This window comes from Micromesistius poutassou, assembly GCF_964030765.1.
Source record: "Micromesistius poutassou genome assembly, chromosome: 3".
NCBI classification, from domain to species: Eukaryota; Metazoa; Chordata; class Actinopteri; order Gadiformes; family Gadidae; genus Micromesistius; species Micromesistius poutassou.
This window is the reverse complement of record NC_140273.1, coordinates 5,391,518-5,409,017: the sequence shown is the minus strand read 5'-3', so window position 1 is coordinate 5,409,017 and position 17,500 is coordinate 5,391,518. Positions and strand designations below refer to the sequence as shown.

The window sequence follows — 17,500 nt, the reverse complement described above, 5'->3', positions numbered from 1 at the left end:
CAATTACAACAAAATGGATTTATAATTGGTACAGGAAGACGAGCCAGTGTGACAACATGCAATCAGAGAACAAAGAAGGGAGGCCACGGAATTGTACAGAAAAAGAATGGAGCAGATGAAGCAGCTTTTTTCACGGTCCACCATAGCAACCCCCCGCATAGAAACAGTAAGTATGGTGATAATGGGGTATTGAACCAATCTGGAGGCCAAGACCAACACGAGGGCGTTAGGGAAAGATCTGTGTGTATGAAACGAACGTCAACCGCCTAATGATGCCTGAGAGAGGTGTGGGCGGAGCTGGGAGAACGAATGGAGTCCAAATTAAGGAACAGAAGACTGGAATACTTTGTACGCAAGCCCTGTGTGTGTGTGTGTGTGTGTGTGTGTGTGTGTGTGTGTGTGTGTGTGTGTGTGTGTGTGTGAGCAGCATATGTGCATATTAGAAATTACATTTATTAGTGGGGGGAAATGGGTTGTTGATTTGAGACCGTTTCCGGCAAATTTCTGATCAATCCGGAAATCTCTTCTCTTCCAATTTCAAGTTGCAGCACACTACTTAATCACACAACTTAATTTAGTTTAGTTTAATCTAGATTTCACATAACTCCTATATACCTCTCACTTCAGGGGCCTATACAAGGCTCGACAGGTATTTCCTTAAATGTAATTATTTGTGATTTACACAGACTCATTTACATAGCACTCATCATGACACAAATATGTTGGCTATGTCCTCCCCATTAGGGTATTTTAGCCCATGCACAATAAGCATAAAACCCATTAATAATCATTTTTGGACACTGCATTACAAAAGAGATGGTGGACGTTCCCATATGACAACGAGGTGATGTCATACTGGCTCTCCCTATAGACGTCAGACGCTACTCCTCCACCTCAGTAACATCGCACGCCTTCGTCCCTTACTGACCGTCACCACAGCCCGAACCTCAATCATGCTTCCTGTCGAAAACGCTCCAGCCTGGCGTCTGACACCATCACCTCCACCCTCGCAGAGCTCCCACGGCTCCCTGTTATACAACGGATCACTTCCACAATCCTAGCCCTTACCTACAAGGCACTTCACTGTCTGGCCTCAATCCACCTCTCTGAACCCCTTCACCCACACACCTCACCGGAGACTCTGAATCCATTACAGCCTTCAAGACTGCCCTGAAAACCCCCCTCTTCAGACAGGCCTTTACTCAGGGACTAAATGTTGCCTTTGTGCTTTCTGTTCCGATTCCATCTTCGAGTCAGACTGGTTCCCATCCTTCAGCCTTCCCTGTAATGTATCCCTGGCTGACATAAAAGAGGCCTTCCAAATACATTGCACTATTATTATTATTATTATTATTATCATTATTACTATTGTTCTGTGATCCCATCAAAAGCTTCCCTCGCAGGTCCAGGGATTGGTACCCACAACCCACCATGGTGTAGGAGTGCGCGGCGCTCTGCAGGTCGCTGCAGCCCTGGGCGTCTGCGTAGGAGCGGATCCCCAGACAGTTGGAGGGGTGGAGCTGGCGCACCAGGAAGGAGCAGCAGGCCTGCACCACGCGGGGCAGCTGCAGCAGGCAGGAGGCCGACAGCAGCGACTCGATGGTGTCCTCCCTCAGCTCCAGGCGACCTGCGGCGCAACGGCGGACGAGTGACCAGGAGAGAGAGGCCGGGGTGCGTGTGTGTGTGTGTGTGAGTCTGTGTGTGTGTGTGTGTGTGTGTGTGTGTGTGTGTGTGTGTGCTTGAGTGTGCTTGAGTGTGCATGTAGTACTGTGAAATACCCACTACAAGATGTAATGTCACGCCCTTAAAAGATCATTGTGTCTTTCAGTACAGTAGGCAACCGTAGTCAAGATAAGAGAGAAGCAAAGAGAAAAGAAGAGGAGTTGAGGAGAAAAGAGGAGAGGAAGAAATCAGAGAGGAGAGGAGAGGAGATGAAAGAAAGGCAGGGAAGAAAAGAAAAGCAGAGAAGAGAAAAAGTCTCCTTCTTTGACCAAAAAAAAGAAGGTTGTACTGAGCCACATATGGGATTTCCCCTGGTGGTCTGACCCGTCCCAAACTGTCAAAGGTCGGCGTGTATTGTGTGTGTGGTACCTGTGTAGGCGTACTGCACCAGCATCCACAATGCATCTGGGTCCACGCCCTCCATCTTCACCTCCTCCTGCTTGGCCTCCAGCACGTCACTAGTGAACATGGCCGCAAAGTAGTCGGACACGGAGGAGAGGACCAGCCTGGGGGAGGGGGAGGAGACCGGGTCAGAAGGATTCACTGCAAGTCGCTCTGGATAAAAACCTCTGATGAATGAATTACAGGTGCTGCGGGTAATATTGAGTGAGATTTGTTAGAAAGGGCCAAACCATCCATCAGCTATTAGTGAGAATATCAGTTTTGAGTTGACCGTGCGTGCCTCTGCAGGAGCCAGTTTCGATTTTAGACCTCTCCTGTCTTACTTCTGAAACTGGAAGCCGATGGGGAGCAGAGGAAACAACTGCTTGGTTCAGAGAATGGCCTGTCAATCACAGGTGTGTGAAAAGCAAAACTTGTCAATTGTGGAGAAATGTTGGGATGGAGGGAGCAGAGAGGGAGCAGAGAGGGTGCTAAGAAAGGTTCCTAACTGAGTGACCATCCTTTACGAAAGGAAATAGAGATAATGCCGTTCCACAATTATTAGCGGTCACACACAAAACAAACTATCAAGAGACTTGATATCATACAACCATACTCATTTGGATAGTTAGTAACCTTGTTAATCTAAAAACCATTTAGTTTCACTTTTGGACTGGTGACTACATTTCTTTATTTATTTAAATTCCAACCTTGGGAGTAATATCTTTCACCAGGTTTTCCTCGTGTACGTCTATAGCCTGCATGAGGCAACACGGTAAGAAAGCATGGGCGAGTATCTTTCCTTGACCTCGTTATATTTTCCATCAAGCTCAAGGGAAGAGAACAAAGGAAGACATTTCTTTGACGTACTGCGGTTTTGTGCTCTCGCTCTTTACAACTCTCGAGTCTTACCTACAACAGGAAAAAGGAATATAATGGAGAGATGGATGCATGGTTCATGACAATTGCATATTGCAAATTAACCAGCGGGTTTTTTCGATTCCTGCCTGTGGTCATTTGCTGCATGTCCTCCCCTCTCTCTCCCACACGTCCAGTCTATCTCTCACTGTATCCACCATGAATAAAAATATATCTTTAGAAACCAGTCCATGTACGTCCTAATCACAGGTACCAGGACGGAATCGTCTCTACATTGACACATTGTCACTGTATTTAACAACATAACATTGTTTTAACACTCTGATGTGTTATTTGTTCTGTGTTTTAGTTAATTGTTGTGTGTTAGCTTTTTGTCTTACTGCTTTGTTTTCTCTGTACTGAAATATTATACGGCTCATCTTGACCAGGACTCCCTGGAAGAAGAGATATTGTACCTCAATGGGAGCTTCCTGGTTAAATAAAGGATAAATAAATAAAAAATAAATTGAAGGTTTGCTGCTTGTGTACCACGTTCCCCCTCTACCCGTCCTCATGTTTACATCTGGTCCTCCAGCAGACGCCTCCACCAGCGACCATCAGCAATCGAGACAAACAAAAGATTGCATATCCAAATGACTTCCATTTGGCTCCGGCCTCGCCTGTTTTATTGGGACGGCGAGTGTATCGGAGAACATGTAAACCCCCCCCCCCCCCCCCCGTAGCTATTAAATAGTCGATGCCGCGTTAGACGGAATGCATTTTATATGGCGTTGTCTTAAGTATTATGGCCACTTAAAGCACTTCACCAACTCGTTCACACTCACTGTCTGTACAGGTCCGACACGTCCCACCCAGCACAGTGGGCCCTGCACCACTCAGGGCTACGGCTAGGAGGTAAATGCTTCGGGGGCGTCTCCACGTTGTGTTGGATGCAGGCGCTGTGGTCAGTGAGTGCTCTGAGGGGACCGCCTTTATGGACTGATTTGAGATATACAGCGCCTCGTTTCCCCCCCCCCCCCCCCCCCCCCGCATTCACACCGACGGCCATGCCTTGCAACCCGTCCGGAGACGGAGAGGAAAACCATGGAGCGTTCATCTAGGGGGGAGCGGGCAACCCCACCGTCTGTCTCTCTCCCCTCCCCATCTACCGCCGGAAACCCCTGTTCACAGCAACGGGGGAGCGAGAGAGATTGTCCAGCGGTGTGGGCCTGCCACGGAACAGAATGCAACACAAGCACGGTCGTGGTTTGTCTTCCTTGAGGAATGAAAGGAGCCTGAAGGGAATGAGTCATTCCCATGCGTTCTCTCTCTCTCTCTCTCTCTCTCTGGCCCAACAAAGTCTACGGACCACAGCACCACTCAAATTATAAACCAGCCACCGACCTAATGGATGTGTTTTGGGTTTTCTTCTTTGACATGCCAGGGTAATGTGTTTGCAATGACCGCACTGGCCCAGGACTTGGCTCTCAATGAAGACCTATTCTGGGTAAGACGACACAAAGATGAGGGGGCAAAACGAAATAGGTAGAGAGGCACGACATTGACGGAGAGAGAAATAGAGTTACACCGCGTTAGACTCGATGCTTATTCTACTCAGCACTTTGTCGGATGTCGTTGCATCGACTGCCATTGTCTCCAAGTGAGGAAAAAAAATTTTTAAGGTAGGCTTTGAGATGAGGAGAAGGAGGAGGAGGAGGAGGAGGAGGCGAGGGAGGAAGAGGAGAGAGGATGAAGAAAAGACACAAAGACAGTAAGAAGAGCAGCCGGGGGAGGGAACTCAGGAGCGTGGCGATGGAGTCTCAAGCTTATTCTGACTAACACCAGGCTTTGTTCTGCCAAAGTATGCATTCCAGATTCCAATCCACACACACACACACACACACATGTGCACACACACACACACATACACAGACTTCAAAAGGGGATTCCGTTTCAATCTATCATCCTACTTGACTATTGGGAAGGGAGGAGATTTTTTCAATTTGCATGTGTCTGTCATGGCGGCAGCAGAGCTTATGGACGAGAGGCAGTAAGAGAGAGAGGGAGAGAGAGAGAGAAAGAGAGAGAGAGAGAGAGAGAGAGAGAGAGAGAGAGAGAAAGAGAGAGAGAGAGAGAGAGAGAGAGAGAGAGAAAGCTTAATGTAAGGTCAATGAAAAGTGGAGCTGAGAGAGTGGGAGACATAGAGAGTGAGGGACGGGGGAAAGAAAAAGGAGCTTTAACTCTCGGCGAGGCGTCATATAAAAAAGGTTTTTAATTAATTCCTAAGCCGTTATCCCCTATACTCTGCCCGTGAAGCCCCAATGTGTGTGTGTGTATGTGTGTGTGTGTGTGTGAGAGAAGCATCGCAGCATGCAGATATTGCACAACAGTGCAGGATGTTTGACTCTAATGGAATGTCAGGAGAGCAGCAGAAAGAGAGCAGAGAACACCAGAGGAGGGAGAGCAGGGCCTGGCCTCTGAGAGGAGAGGCACGCCTCTGAGAGGGAGGGAGGAAGCCAGAGAGAGAGAGAGAGAGAGAGGGAGGGGGAGAGGGAGGGAGGGGGAGAGGGAGAGAGGTGGAGAAGGGGCGAGAGGGAGAGGGAGAGGGAGAGGGAGGGGGAGAGAGGGAGGGGAGAAGGAGAGAGGAGGAGAGGAAGAGGGAGAGAGAGAGAGAAAAATGGTACGTCATTGAAGAACAAGCCACTTCAGTTATGTAGGTAGGGGAGACGAGAGCGAGAGAGAAGGAGAGAGAGGGAGAAAGAGGGAGAGAGAGAGAGTGAGAGGGAGATAAAGAGGGAGGGAAAGAGAGGGAGAAGTGCGAGTGGGACGGAGAAAAATAATGCTGATCGTTGGTGTTGTTTTCATCTAAACAGAAGAGTTTTGCTGTTCGGCAGAACGCACCAAAATAAATATGCCACTACGCACAACAGCAGCCATTCCATTGTGTGAGTGTGTGTGTGTATTACTCTGTGTGTCTGTGTGTGTGTGTTACTCTGTGTGTGTGTATGTGTGTGTGTGTGTTTTGAAGGGAGGGGCTGTGTGGTTTCATTGTGGTACAATACCAAACGATCAATCTCAGAGACAATACAAACACGCACACCGACACACACACAAACACACAAACACAAACACACACACAAACAAACACACACACACACACACACACACGCTATTCTTTATATAGAAGGCTCTTTCTTGGGAGTCTTTTTTTTCATCCTTTTGAATGTTTGCTCCCATCTGGGTTCTGAGGGCTGCGTCGGGGACGAGGACCAGAGGGAGGGAGTGGTGGGAGGAAGGGGGGGCTTATGTCGGTGGTGGAGGGGACCGCGCTGCAGATGGCTCCATGCTGCTCCACCGGTGGCTGCCTGCCCAGAGAGTCGCAGTGACACAGCTCCACAGTCTACTCTACTTCTGCATGTGTGTGTGTGTGTGTGTGAGTGCATGTGTGCATGAATCAGATGTTCAGACAACTATTTTCAGACTACAAACCGAGGGACACAAATAAAGGCAGACTTTAATGTGTGTCCGTGCTCATGTGTCCCGACCACGTGGGACTGAGCTCTGCTTCCCGCGTGTGTATGCGTCAACACGAGGGACTACATGTGCGTGTGTTTGTGCTTCCCCACATTCCCTACAACATATCAATGTGTGTTGCGTGTGTTAGAAATGGTACAATTGTGCACCATGTATTTGACATTAAACACAGGGAGTGCTGTGCTATGCCTGTGTGTGTGTGTATGAGCATGCATGGTGTGTGTGTGTGTGTGTGTGTGTGTGATCGTGTGTGTGCGTGCGTGCGTGCGCCTGTGTGTGCGTGTGTCTGCATGTGTGTCTGCCTGCCTGCGTGTGTGTCTCTCTCTCTCTCTCTCTCTGCTGGTCCTACCTGTGTGCGGGTATCCTCCTCTCCCCGGCCACCAGCGTGACGTCACACAGCTGCCGGCTCCTCAGGTAGCCCTCCATCTTGTGGAAGGTGTCGTCGGCGTGGGACAGGGCGGTGAACAGGCTCTCCTCGGGACACGCGCACGGCTCCAGGGACACGCATGACGAGAGGGTGGCGCTGCTGTTGGAGGTCCTAGACACACACACAGACACACACGCACACACACACACACACACGCGCGTGCAGGCACGTGAGGGAGAAGGGCAAAGGAAACATGATGGATGACTTGAGCACATGCAGCGAGCATCCCCTTTGTTCAAGAAAGTACTGCGACGCGTTAAATCACTAACCTGCTCTCCCTTCCCATCTTTCTAATTTTGCAGATGCATTCCTTCCAGCACACACACACACACGCAAAGACACACAAACACACACAGACACATTTCCACTCGCTCACACTTTTTCCTCAGGTTTATTAGATGTCTCCAGAAGCTGACAAAATCGCTTTAATGCTCCGATTACCAGGGCTAAATGGCCAGATAAATTTAGCCTGCATTAAAAAAAGACTCCCAATTAAACCGTTCCATGAGAGCTGAGCCCACAGCTCAGGCAGTCGTTCCCTCTGCTCCACAACGGCTCCCCGGTTTCCTTGATATCCATAGAGTCACACAGGAAATGAGCGCCGCTGCGTTTGTGAGCCAAAATGACTTCAGTATTCTCCGGTAACTGGCAGAGGCGTTAAGGCCGAGGGCTGTCGGCCGTTTGAGCTGACATATGTGTGTGTGTGTGTGTGTGTTTATGTTTGTGTGTGAGCTTAGTATGCAGCACGTGTGCATGTGTGTCGCTCCGCGATAAGCGCTAATGTACGGTTATCCCCGTGACTCGTCAGCCACCACGCATCCCAGGGCGACGCTTGACTTCCTGCTGCTCACTGGAGCGCCCCTGCTGTTATATTTAATATATAATCTCAATCTATTATTTTCTAGTCCACTGTTTCTGTGTGGTGGAGGTGGAACAGGAACAGAGAGATGCAGGGAGAGAAAGAGGGACGCAGATAGAGAGAGAGAGAGAGAGAGAGAGAGAGAGAGAGAGAGAAATGGTACAACGGTAAAGAACAAGCATCTTCAGTCCTGTAGGTAGAAACAGTCATGAGAGATATGTGTGTGGTATCAAAACCTCAAGCTTCTCTCATTCCCTCCATTCATTCCATCCTGCCTCTCCCCCTATTCGCCCAGATGGAAAAGTGGGCGTCCACGTGTGTGCCTGCCCGCCCGCCTGCCATAGCCTGGCTCCCGAACGGTGTGGAAAACGAAACGGTGTACTGTAGCCAAGCCAACAATGGCGCTTTGTTGTTGTCCTGGAAACGGGACATGCTGTTTGCCGTTGCTCTGCATGCACCGTGGTCTCCCTGCAGCGCTTTCACTCTCTCAGCCCCTCGTTTGATTTAGACCCGGAGTCATCAAGTGTTCAGTGTTACCGCGGGGCCCGTCTGATGTAAATGTCCACACGGTGCCCATTGTCCGGCTAACAGTCCCCCCATGGCACGACCACTTCCAGGGCCCTTCACCGGCCCTCTCTCCCCCCTCCATTGTGCGCTCTCCCTGGTCCGGCGGAGGATTTACAGCTGGACGTGGTCGTCCCCATTCTCCTTGGTTCATTGTCGGGCCCCGCGAGGCCCCTGGAGACGGCGCGGCGGTGATGGAGAGCTACATAAATAAAGGCCACCGTGATGTCTTTAAGAGGGAAAGTAAGGATTTCCCACAAACCACTGTGACACGCTCTCTCTCTCTCTCTCGTGCTCGCCTTTGCACACATGTTTACTATCCACCAATGTGCCGCATGCACGTTCGTAAAACACTTTGGAAAATCGGGAATGTGCCTAGCACGAGGGAATGCTTCCCTTCTCGGTTCTTGAGGCACACACACACAGTGCTATCTACCCTCCGTTTTTTATTAGGAAAGACGTGAGAGTACCTAGGAGCAGCACCGAAAAAACATCCACTCCGGTGATATTTCAGTGCGTCGGCGCTCGGGTAACTTTTCTGGTGCACACCGCCGTGTAAAACCATCCCTTACATCCCCGCAGGGAATACGACACGGCAGAGAAACCCCCCCCCCGGAACATTCTGAAGTATTACCAGTCTGTTATTCTCGCACCAACGGTCGTATTTGTTGTTTCAGTTTTATAAGGAGACACATTAAACTTCAGCCGTCGCTCCAAGACAAACAACTGGAGCGGGTGGCGCGGTCGGCCTCTGAGCAGGAAGCTGAATGTAAATGAGTTGCGTGTGTGTGTGTGTGTGTGTGTGTGTGTGTGTGTGTGTGTGTGTGTGTGTGTGTGTGTGTGTGTGTGTGTGTGTGTGTGTGCGGATGCTTGCTGTTTGGACTCCAATGGAAAACGATAATGAGGACCAGCCGCTCCATTACCCCCACAGCATCCATGTCTCCCCCCATGCCCCCCCATGTTCCCCGCTCTGCTTTAACCCCCTACACACACCGCTGGCTGCTCTGCTCGCCCTGTCTGCACGTGTGACCGAGGGAATGGGGATGGCGTGCGCGTGTGTGGGTCCGTTTGTGCCTTGGTGTGTGTGTGTGTGTGTGTGTGTGTGTGTGTGTAGCGCACTTTAGTGAGTGTGTGCACTTTGGCATGTGTGTGTGTGTGGTGAGCCATGTTCATGGATGATGGAATGATACAATTAGGTACTGCTAATTGACCCCTGCAGAAAATCAACAGGGACATGTACAATGTACAATGCGTGTGTATGTCTGTGTGTGTGTGTATCTATGAATGTCCTTGCCCATTGCAGATTGTTGGCAATGTCTGCATGCACATAACACATAGCAGGATCAGAATGTTCTATGCAGCCTCCTAAAACCTGTTGTTTACCGTCAGTGACACACAGACACTGTTTAAACGTGACACCACGGGCGACCCTGCAGTAACATTAATCCTTGTGTTTACCACACGGGAGCCAATCAAAATAGACAACATGGCAGACATGTAAGAAGGACGGCAGACGAGGGGACGGGGCGGGGCGGGGCGGGGTGGGGCGGGGTGGGGCGGGGGACAAGCGGGGCTGAGGGGGTGAAGAGAGTCTCTTGGCTCCGAGGACTCTGTGTGCCTCGTCTCATCCCTGGACTCCATTAGGAGTGCTGCGCTTGAAACCTCATCCACTCGAGGCTGCTCAGACGCACATGTGATCAATAGGCTACAGAGCATGCAAGCATTGACACACACACACACACACACACACACACACACACACACACACACACACACACACACACACACACACACACACACACACACACACACACACACACACACACACACACACACACACAGGGTGATGAAGCATGTCTGTGATCTGGACTGTGTGTTCGTGCAGAAATGCACCATGGCGCCCGTACGGCAACCCAACCAAGTGCAAGGACAGGGTGGGATTGCAACGCAATCTGGTCCACATGCACATGTTCAGACACACACACATAATCACGGGTACAAGAAACCATTTCGATCAGAGCACCATCTTGAGTGCTGTTACAACACATCACAGCTGATGGACACGTCTGTGATGTGCACTTGGGAGTATCAGAGGACTGTGTGTGTGTGTGTGTGTGTGTGTGTGTGTGTGTGTGTGTGTGTGTGTGTGTGTGTGTGTGTTTCACACATCTGTGAAGGTGTTTTGGTACTATATTAGTTAAATGGAAATTGATTTCCTATGTGGTTATTTCAACACTCCCGTGTGGCTGTATAAATATGAGGTCAAGACTACATTTGAAAACGATTTTTGGCAATCCATTCTCCCTTGTATGCGCTCATCGACACACGAGCCACAAATAATCTTGAAAGCCAAACAAAATAAGACAAATAATGCAATTTTTTAAATGCGTCGCACACATGTTGGTATATAGTGCTTATGTGTGTGTGGTTGTGTCTGTGTGGGTGGGTGACTTATGTGTTTGTGTGTGTTAGCATGTTAGATCCATCCTATGAATCATTGATATCTTCTGATGTATGGCTTGGTAGCAGAGAGAGCATAAGCACTCAGCTCCATCATTAGACAGTACATATCCTGCACAGCTCTCTCCCTTCTCTAACTCCATCTCTATCTCTCTCTCACTCTCCATCTCTATATTTCTCTCCCTCTCTATCTTTATCTCTCTCCATCTCTATCTCTCCGTCTCTATCTTGCTCCCTCTCTATCTTTATATCTCTCTATTTCTCTCCCTCTCTATTTCTCTCCCTCTCTGTCTTTATATCTCTCTCCATCTCTATCCCTCTCTATCTCTCCGTCTCTATCTTGCCCCCTCTCTATCTTTATCTCTGACTCTAATTATTTTCTCAGACCCTATTAGTACATGTGTAAAGTCATGTAATGCATGTGATCCATAATCTACAGCAAAACAAATATACACAGAGCTTTAGGTGCTTTGATTGGTTGTCTCCATGACAACTATAAATGAAATGTCTTTAATAGTACATTAAATTGAAGTCTAACACCCCCCCACACACACACACACACACTTATCTGCAATCAATTGTTTCTCTCGAACAATGCCAATTGTTCTGAAATGTCATGTGTTTTTCATCTAAACACAATATGATATTTTTGTAATTTAACGATCTATGCTTCAATAAGTGCACCCATGTGTTTGTCTCGGATTGATTATGTGATGTGTGTGTGTGTGTGTGTGTGTGTGTGTGTGTGTGTGTGTGTGTTAGACTTTAAATTAATGTACTATGTGTGCTAGTGCTCCTATTCATGGTGTGTCCAAAATTATTGTAGGCTATCATACAACGTTGATGATCTATCAGCAACCCTGAATTATGTATGCTTTTGATGACTAATAAATGACTTAATGCATTTTTCACGGAATACCTCTAAGTCTAAAATGTTTTCCTTATACTCAAAGTTATGATGGATTTATATCAAATTGTTTTGGCATACGCACCAACTATTTTGTCCCAGAGCACAAAAGCACCGCTCCCTGAGTAGTTGTATAATCTACTACCTGCACGAGCTGGTATCGGTGTCCGCCTGATTATTATTATTCTCCTCGATGACCGGAGCCACGACTTCCTCTTCCACCCCGGGAGGAGCAGCGTGCTCCGGCGGCGACAACGGGGGCACGGAGCCCTCGGCGCGCGGCTCCATGCTGGTGTTGTGGCGGGAGTGAGAGTTCGACAGAGGGGCGATCCAAGACAGCGCCGCGGAGCTCCGGCACTCGGGCTGGCTGACGGACCGCGGACACGAGCTCCCGCCTGCCGCCGCCTCCTTTCCTCCTTTCGCGTGGCGACCTCCCGACGAATCCACAAACTTTCTGTTGTTGTTGCTGCTGTGACACAGATTTGAACCCGCGCTGCCACTCGCCACCAGACCGCTGTGACTCCCTGTGCCGGAATTCACGGGAGTGGTGTTCCCGTTCCCGCTAGAGCCACTAAGTGAAGGTCTGCTGTTCCCGTTGCTGCAGCCGCTCACCGAGGGTCCGTCTCCGTGGCTGTCGCTCGCTCCGCTCCCGCCGGTGAAATACTCTCGTAGAGGCGGGGAGTGTAGAGGCGTAGGAACTGTTTGGTGACCGAACCACCTCCATCGGATCCGGAGGATCTGTTTCACGTCGAACTCCTTCCTGGAGGAAGAGCCCGAGCTGCCACTCGACATCCCAAGGTTTTGAGGGAAGAAATGGCGGGGCTGCCCGTGCCGCTGTGCCCACCTACCGTGGGATAAACCGGTGGTTAAACGTGCGTCTCTCCTTGGCAACCAGCACTCGCCTGATAACCGAGAACCGAGGTAGCGAGTAGTCTATATTGGAGGGAGGGGAGGAGGGACAGGGGAGATGAACGTTTGCCTCATCAGCCTTGCCTACAATCCCTCTCTGCTCTGATGTTTCTCTTTCAAGAGAGAAAGAGAGAGAGATGGAAATAGAAAGATGTGCGTTCCGTTGCCAAAGGCATTTACGCATAAATCCATTACTAAATATTTTCCACGGGCACATGTTTCCACTCCCTTTAAAATTCAGTGTGAGATTATATCGTTTTTTAACATTTATTTCGGACCCTTAAACCAATGTGATAACACAAACTTCAACTTAATTCATTCAATATGGGGACGGACCAATAGCCATAATGGAATATGAAAATGAAAATCTTGTAGGAGTGAGTGCACATCCAATAACCCAATCCCTGCATGCATGTCAATGAGTCGGAGTGACCATTACAAGCCCCGAAGAATATCAACTGAAGCAGTGGTTTATTATTTTATGTGGAGGGAGGAATGTGGTAGATGAGAAGCAGGTAGAAAGGAAACGTCCTTGAAACATTCACCTGAACAGAATAGAAATCCTGAACTGTGAAATATAAAACATACGCACATGCGCATGCACAAATCCGCATCACAGTACACACACACACACACACACACACACACACACACACACACACACACACACACACACACACACACACACACACACACACACAGAGCCCTCCATGGACCTGGGCAGCTATTGTCCTCGTCCTTCTCCTGGCCCACTCATCTCTCGTGGGGGGAGAACCCATTTTGCTGCCTACTGAGAGCCATCACTCTACCTCACCCACTGCTGCTTGTCCCCTCCCACTCCAATTGAACACTCTCCCACATTTCCCACTGTCTCTCCCATTTCCTATTCTCACTTACTCCAATTTCCTTCTCTCTCCTTCTCCCTCTCCTGTTTTCCACCCTCTCCCACTTCACACTCTTCCATTTTCTGTTCACAGTCTCTCCCATGTGCCACACTCTCTCCCATCTATATCCCGCTCACTCCATCCCTTGTCCCCCTCTCTCTCTCGCTCCCATGTCTCTGTCTCTCTCTCTCCCATGTCTCTGTCTCTCTCCCATGTTCCTCTCTCTCTCTGTCTCCGATGTCCCCCTCTCTTTCTCTTTCTCCTATGTCCCTCTCTCATGTCCCTCTCTTTCCCATGACCCGTTCTCTCCTATGTCTCTCTCCCATGTCCCTCTCTCTCTCTCTCCCATGTCCCTCTCTCTCTCCCATGTCTCTCTCCCATGTCCCTCTCTCTCTCCCATGTCTCTCTCCCATGTCCCTCTCTCTCTCGGATCAGAGAGGCAGGTTCTATTTCCCGGCATTCCCCCCCCCCCCCTCACCTTCTGGAATAACCTTCCGGAACATCTGTGGGATTCCAGAGGCTCGGTGGCCATGTGACCCCGGGCTCACACTCCCAATGAAATTCCAGAGGATAGGATCCCGGAGAGGGATCCTTTTGAAGGGCAATGCTTTCTTTCCTACAAATCAATAGGCCAGTCAATGACCGACCCCTCTGACCCCCAGTCCGGCGTCGGCCCAGCGGACCTGAGTCAGCTGATAATCCGGCTACCTCCGTTCACCTCTGTACGCCGGAGCGGGAGATGAAGACACAGAATGATACATGGCCGTACTGGGATGGCTCTTTACGGAGGACGGCAAAAAAACATTTTTCACCAAGGGTAAATGAACGAACGCAGGGCCTTAATCCGGGAAGTCCAATTTTCATTGACTAAACGACCGCTCGGCATCTCAATGTCTTCCACTGGTCAATACACGTCGATAGCAGAACGTAAACAAAGACAGCAAACACACACACACGGGCGCACACACATATACACACACGTGCGCACACACACACACACAAGAACACATTGTGCCGCGTCGACAGAGGAAGCCCACATGGTGGAGCTTCATCAAGGTCAGAGAGGGTCAGGTGGGCCTAGTCACAAACAAAGAGCTCTTGTAAGTAAGTTTTCTCACATTATGCAGCTCTCTTATCTCACCTACAGCCCGTTAACATATTAAATGACGAGTCTAGACCACAGACGCCCTCAGGATCCAGGTATCTGTTGTGCTTGATCAATGACATCCCGCTGAGGCTCTGGATACAACTGGCCGTCTATGGTTGACCGGATTATTTACACGGAATACATCGATTATTACAGAATGAAAATTTCTCCTCAAAAACCATTCGCTGGATCACACACACGGTGACACGCCTCTCTCTCTCTCTCGGCCCGCTGGTTCTCCTGCTGCTTATTGCCTATCTGGTGCAGGGAGCCTGTGGGCGGGGCTGTATAGAGCCTTTAGGAACATGGAGAAAGGGAGGAGGGGAAAAGGATTCAGAGACGACTCACAGAGTCTGATGTTCAATAACAGGGTCATTATGTTAAATAGCGTGGACACAATCGCTGGTTATTTTTATCTAACCATAAACGTTGGCTGTACTTCAGATTGATTCTGTTTGTACACAGCGATTCACCACTCTCATACATCTCTGTGATCCTTGCCGTTAACCTCTGATATTTGGACATTGAATATTTGAATTTGCAGTTTCCTTCTACTGTTCCTTATGGCATTGGGTCCTCTGGAGTCCACTCAGCTGTTCACTCATTTATATTTGTATTTATGATATAACGTTACCAGTTAGTACATTTCTGCTGAACATACAGTATGGTTATTGCTCCTGACTGGCTCTTTGACTATTTTTACCCCTCTATATATTTGCTCTTTCCTACCTTGGACTACAACTGCTGTACAGTCATTTTCCCCATGTTGAATTGAGTAATATATTATCTTATATTATAGTGTCATGGCGTGTCACTTTCCCACACAGACATACTGCCTCATTGGTTTAGGTTTGGTTCTGTGCCTTTCGGTGTTGCGCGCTATGCAGGAGTCAACTGACTTTACCCTGCTGTAAAAGAGGCTGCTCATAGTGACTATAAAAGTTTAGTAGCCCCACACTTCTCTAAAGTTGGCAATAAAGCGTAATAATCCAAAGCTCACACTACCTGCCCACCCCATCCCCAAGAGCCCCCCCCCCCGTAGGGAAGACTGCATGCCTCGACCGAGTGTTGTATTAGTGTTCGCTCAGCGCGGCTCTATCACCAGGGAGGCCGGTGAACGGGGCTCTGCGGAGCTGTGAACGCGGGAGGCGATTGGCTATTCTGCTGTGATCTTATTTAGATGTCTTTAATCATTGGCCACTTTGCACGACTCAGCCGGGCTTCTCTCTGGGCGCTGGGCTGAGAAACCGTCGGCCACACCCTAACAACCCGTAGAGCGCTACACACAAACACACAAACACACAAACATTCTCACACACACACACACACACACACACGCACACACTCTCACACGCACACACACGCACACACACGCACACATACACACACACGCACACACAAACACACACACACGCACAGACACATTCACGCATAGGAAGAGACAGATTGATAATGTCATCAACTCGATTTGCACCATGAAGTCTTGCATCTGCGCCCTCACAGAACACAAATGCACTCCAAACTATCCCCTATCAAATGTCTTCAACTAAATGGATGCTGTTCTCTCATCCAAGGGCATCGCCTCTTTTAGTTAATTCGCATATGACCTTCACAGACCGCTCCAGAATGTGGCATCAGGCCTTTATAGTCTATACTCAGAGGATCCCATACATCCCAAATGGACACAAACACACACATGCACACATACACACACACACACACACACACACACACACACACACACACACACACGCACGCACGCGCACACGTACATACACAAGTGTGCATGTATAAGCACAGACGTAAATAAAACCGGTGAAAAGGGTGGCAGCCATCTGGTGGTGGGGGGGAGGGTAGTAAACTTTTTATGAGGCCAGAAAGTGAAACATTATCTGTCTGGTGCAGGCCCCATGATCAGCCTGTCTCTGGTTTATGACGGATGCTCATCTTCCAAGGTCCCTCTTCACCTCTGCATCTCTCTTTACAGTCTCCATCTTCCCGCCGTCCTATCCTGCAATTTCCTGTCAGCTGGATTGCTGTTGACAAAAATCAATATATTTGACCTATGACCACCATAACCATTACGGTGTGGTGCAAACATCTGGGTGCTGCGATAACTACACTCTGCGCCTATCAAAGATTACTATGGAAAAATGAACGATTAGTAGGGCTATTAATAGAGGGGATATGATGACGGCGCATGTGGAGGCATTCATTATTAATTCCACCGAGCCACTCAATAAAAATCGGTAAATATGATCACTTTATTGTTTAACACAGCTGCTGAATGTCAAGCCAAAATGCAAAGCTGCATTACAACATTATAATGAACTAAGACCCTAGACAGAGGTCTACCGTCACCAGATCAATATCATATCAATATGCATCGCCCAGGTCTCCCTACTCCTCTCTCCTCTCTTTCTTCCCCGCCCTCTCTGCTTTGCGTTCTCATGTATGGCCCACCCTTCCTTCCTCCCCTTGTCTCCCTTCTCATCCACTCTCACCTCTGTTCTCTATCCCCAATACCTCCATGTCCTGCCCCCCTCCCCTTCCATTGTGCTGCTTGTGTGCATTTGTATTTATGTGTAGCACAAATACGTACACATAAACACTAATCCCAAAGGGCCTGTTTTTAGGCGTGTGTGTGTTTATGTCTAGCACACAATCACAAATCACAGACACACACACACACACACACCGTGCCGGTTTCTCAAAGTGTGTTTATGTGTAGCACACAAAAACATAAACACAAATCACACGCACCACGCCTGTTTCTCATCGTGTGTGTGTGTTTATGTGTGTGTTTGTTTGGGAAAATAGGAGGGGTGAGGTACGCAACAGAGAGACA

General features: G+C 49.0%; 1 protein-coding gene across 1 annotated transcript in view; it reads right to left on the bottom strand.

The window, feature by feature from the left end:
* klhl5 (kelch-like family member 5) overlaps positions 1-12,583 on the bottom strand; it is a 27,891-nt gene extending 15,308 nt beyond the window's left edge. Inside the window, 4 exon segments of the mRNA XM_084465219.1 lie at positions 1,431-1,627; positions 2,092-2,228; positions 6,845-7,033; positions 11,858-12,583. Coding sequence (XP_084321345.1) covers positions 1,431-1,627; positions 2,092-2,228; positions 6,845-7,033; positions 11,858-12,504 — 1,170 coding nt within the window. The 5' untranslated portion in view covers positions 12,505-12,583.
* Positions 12,584-17,500: the final 4,917 nt, after the last annotated feature.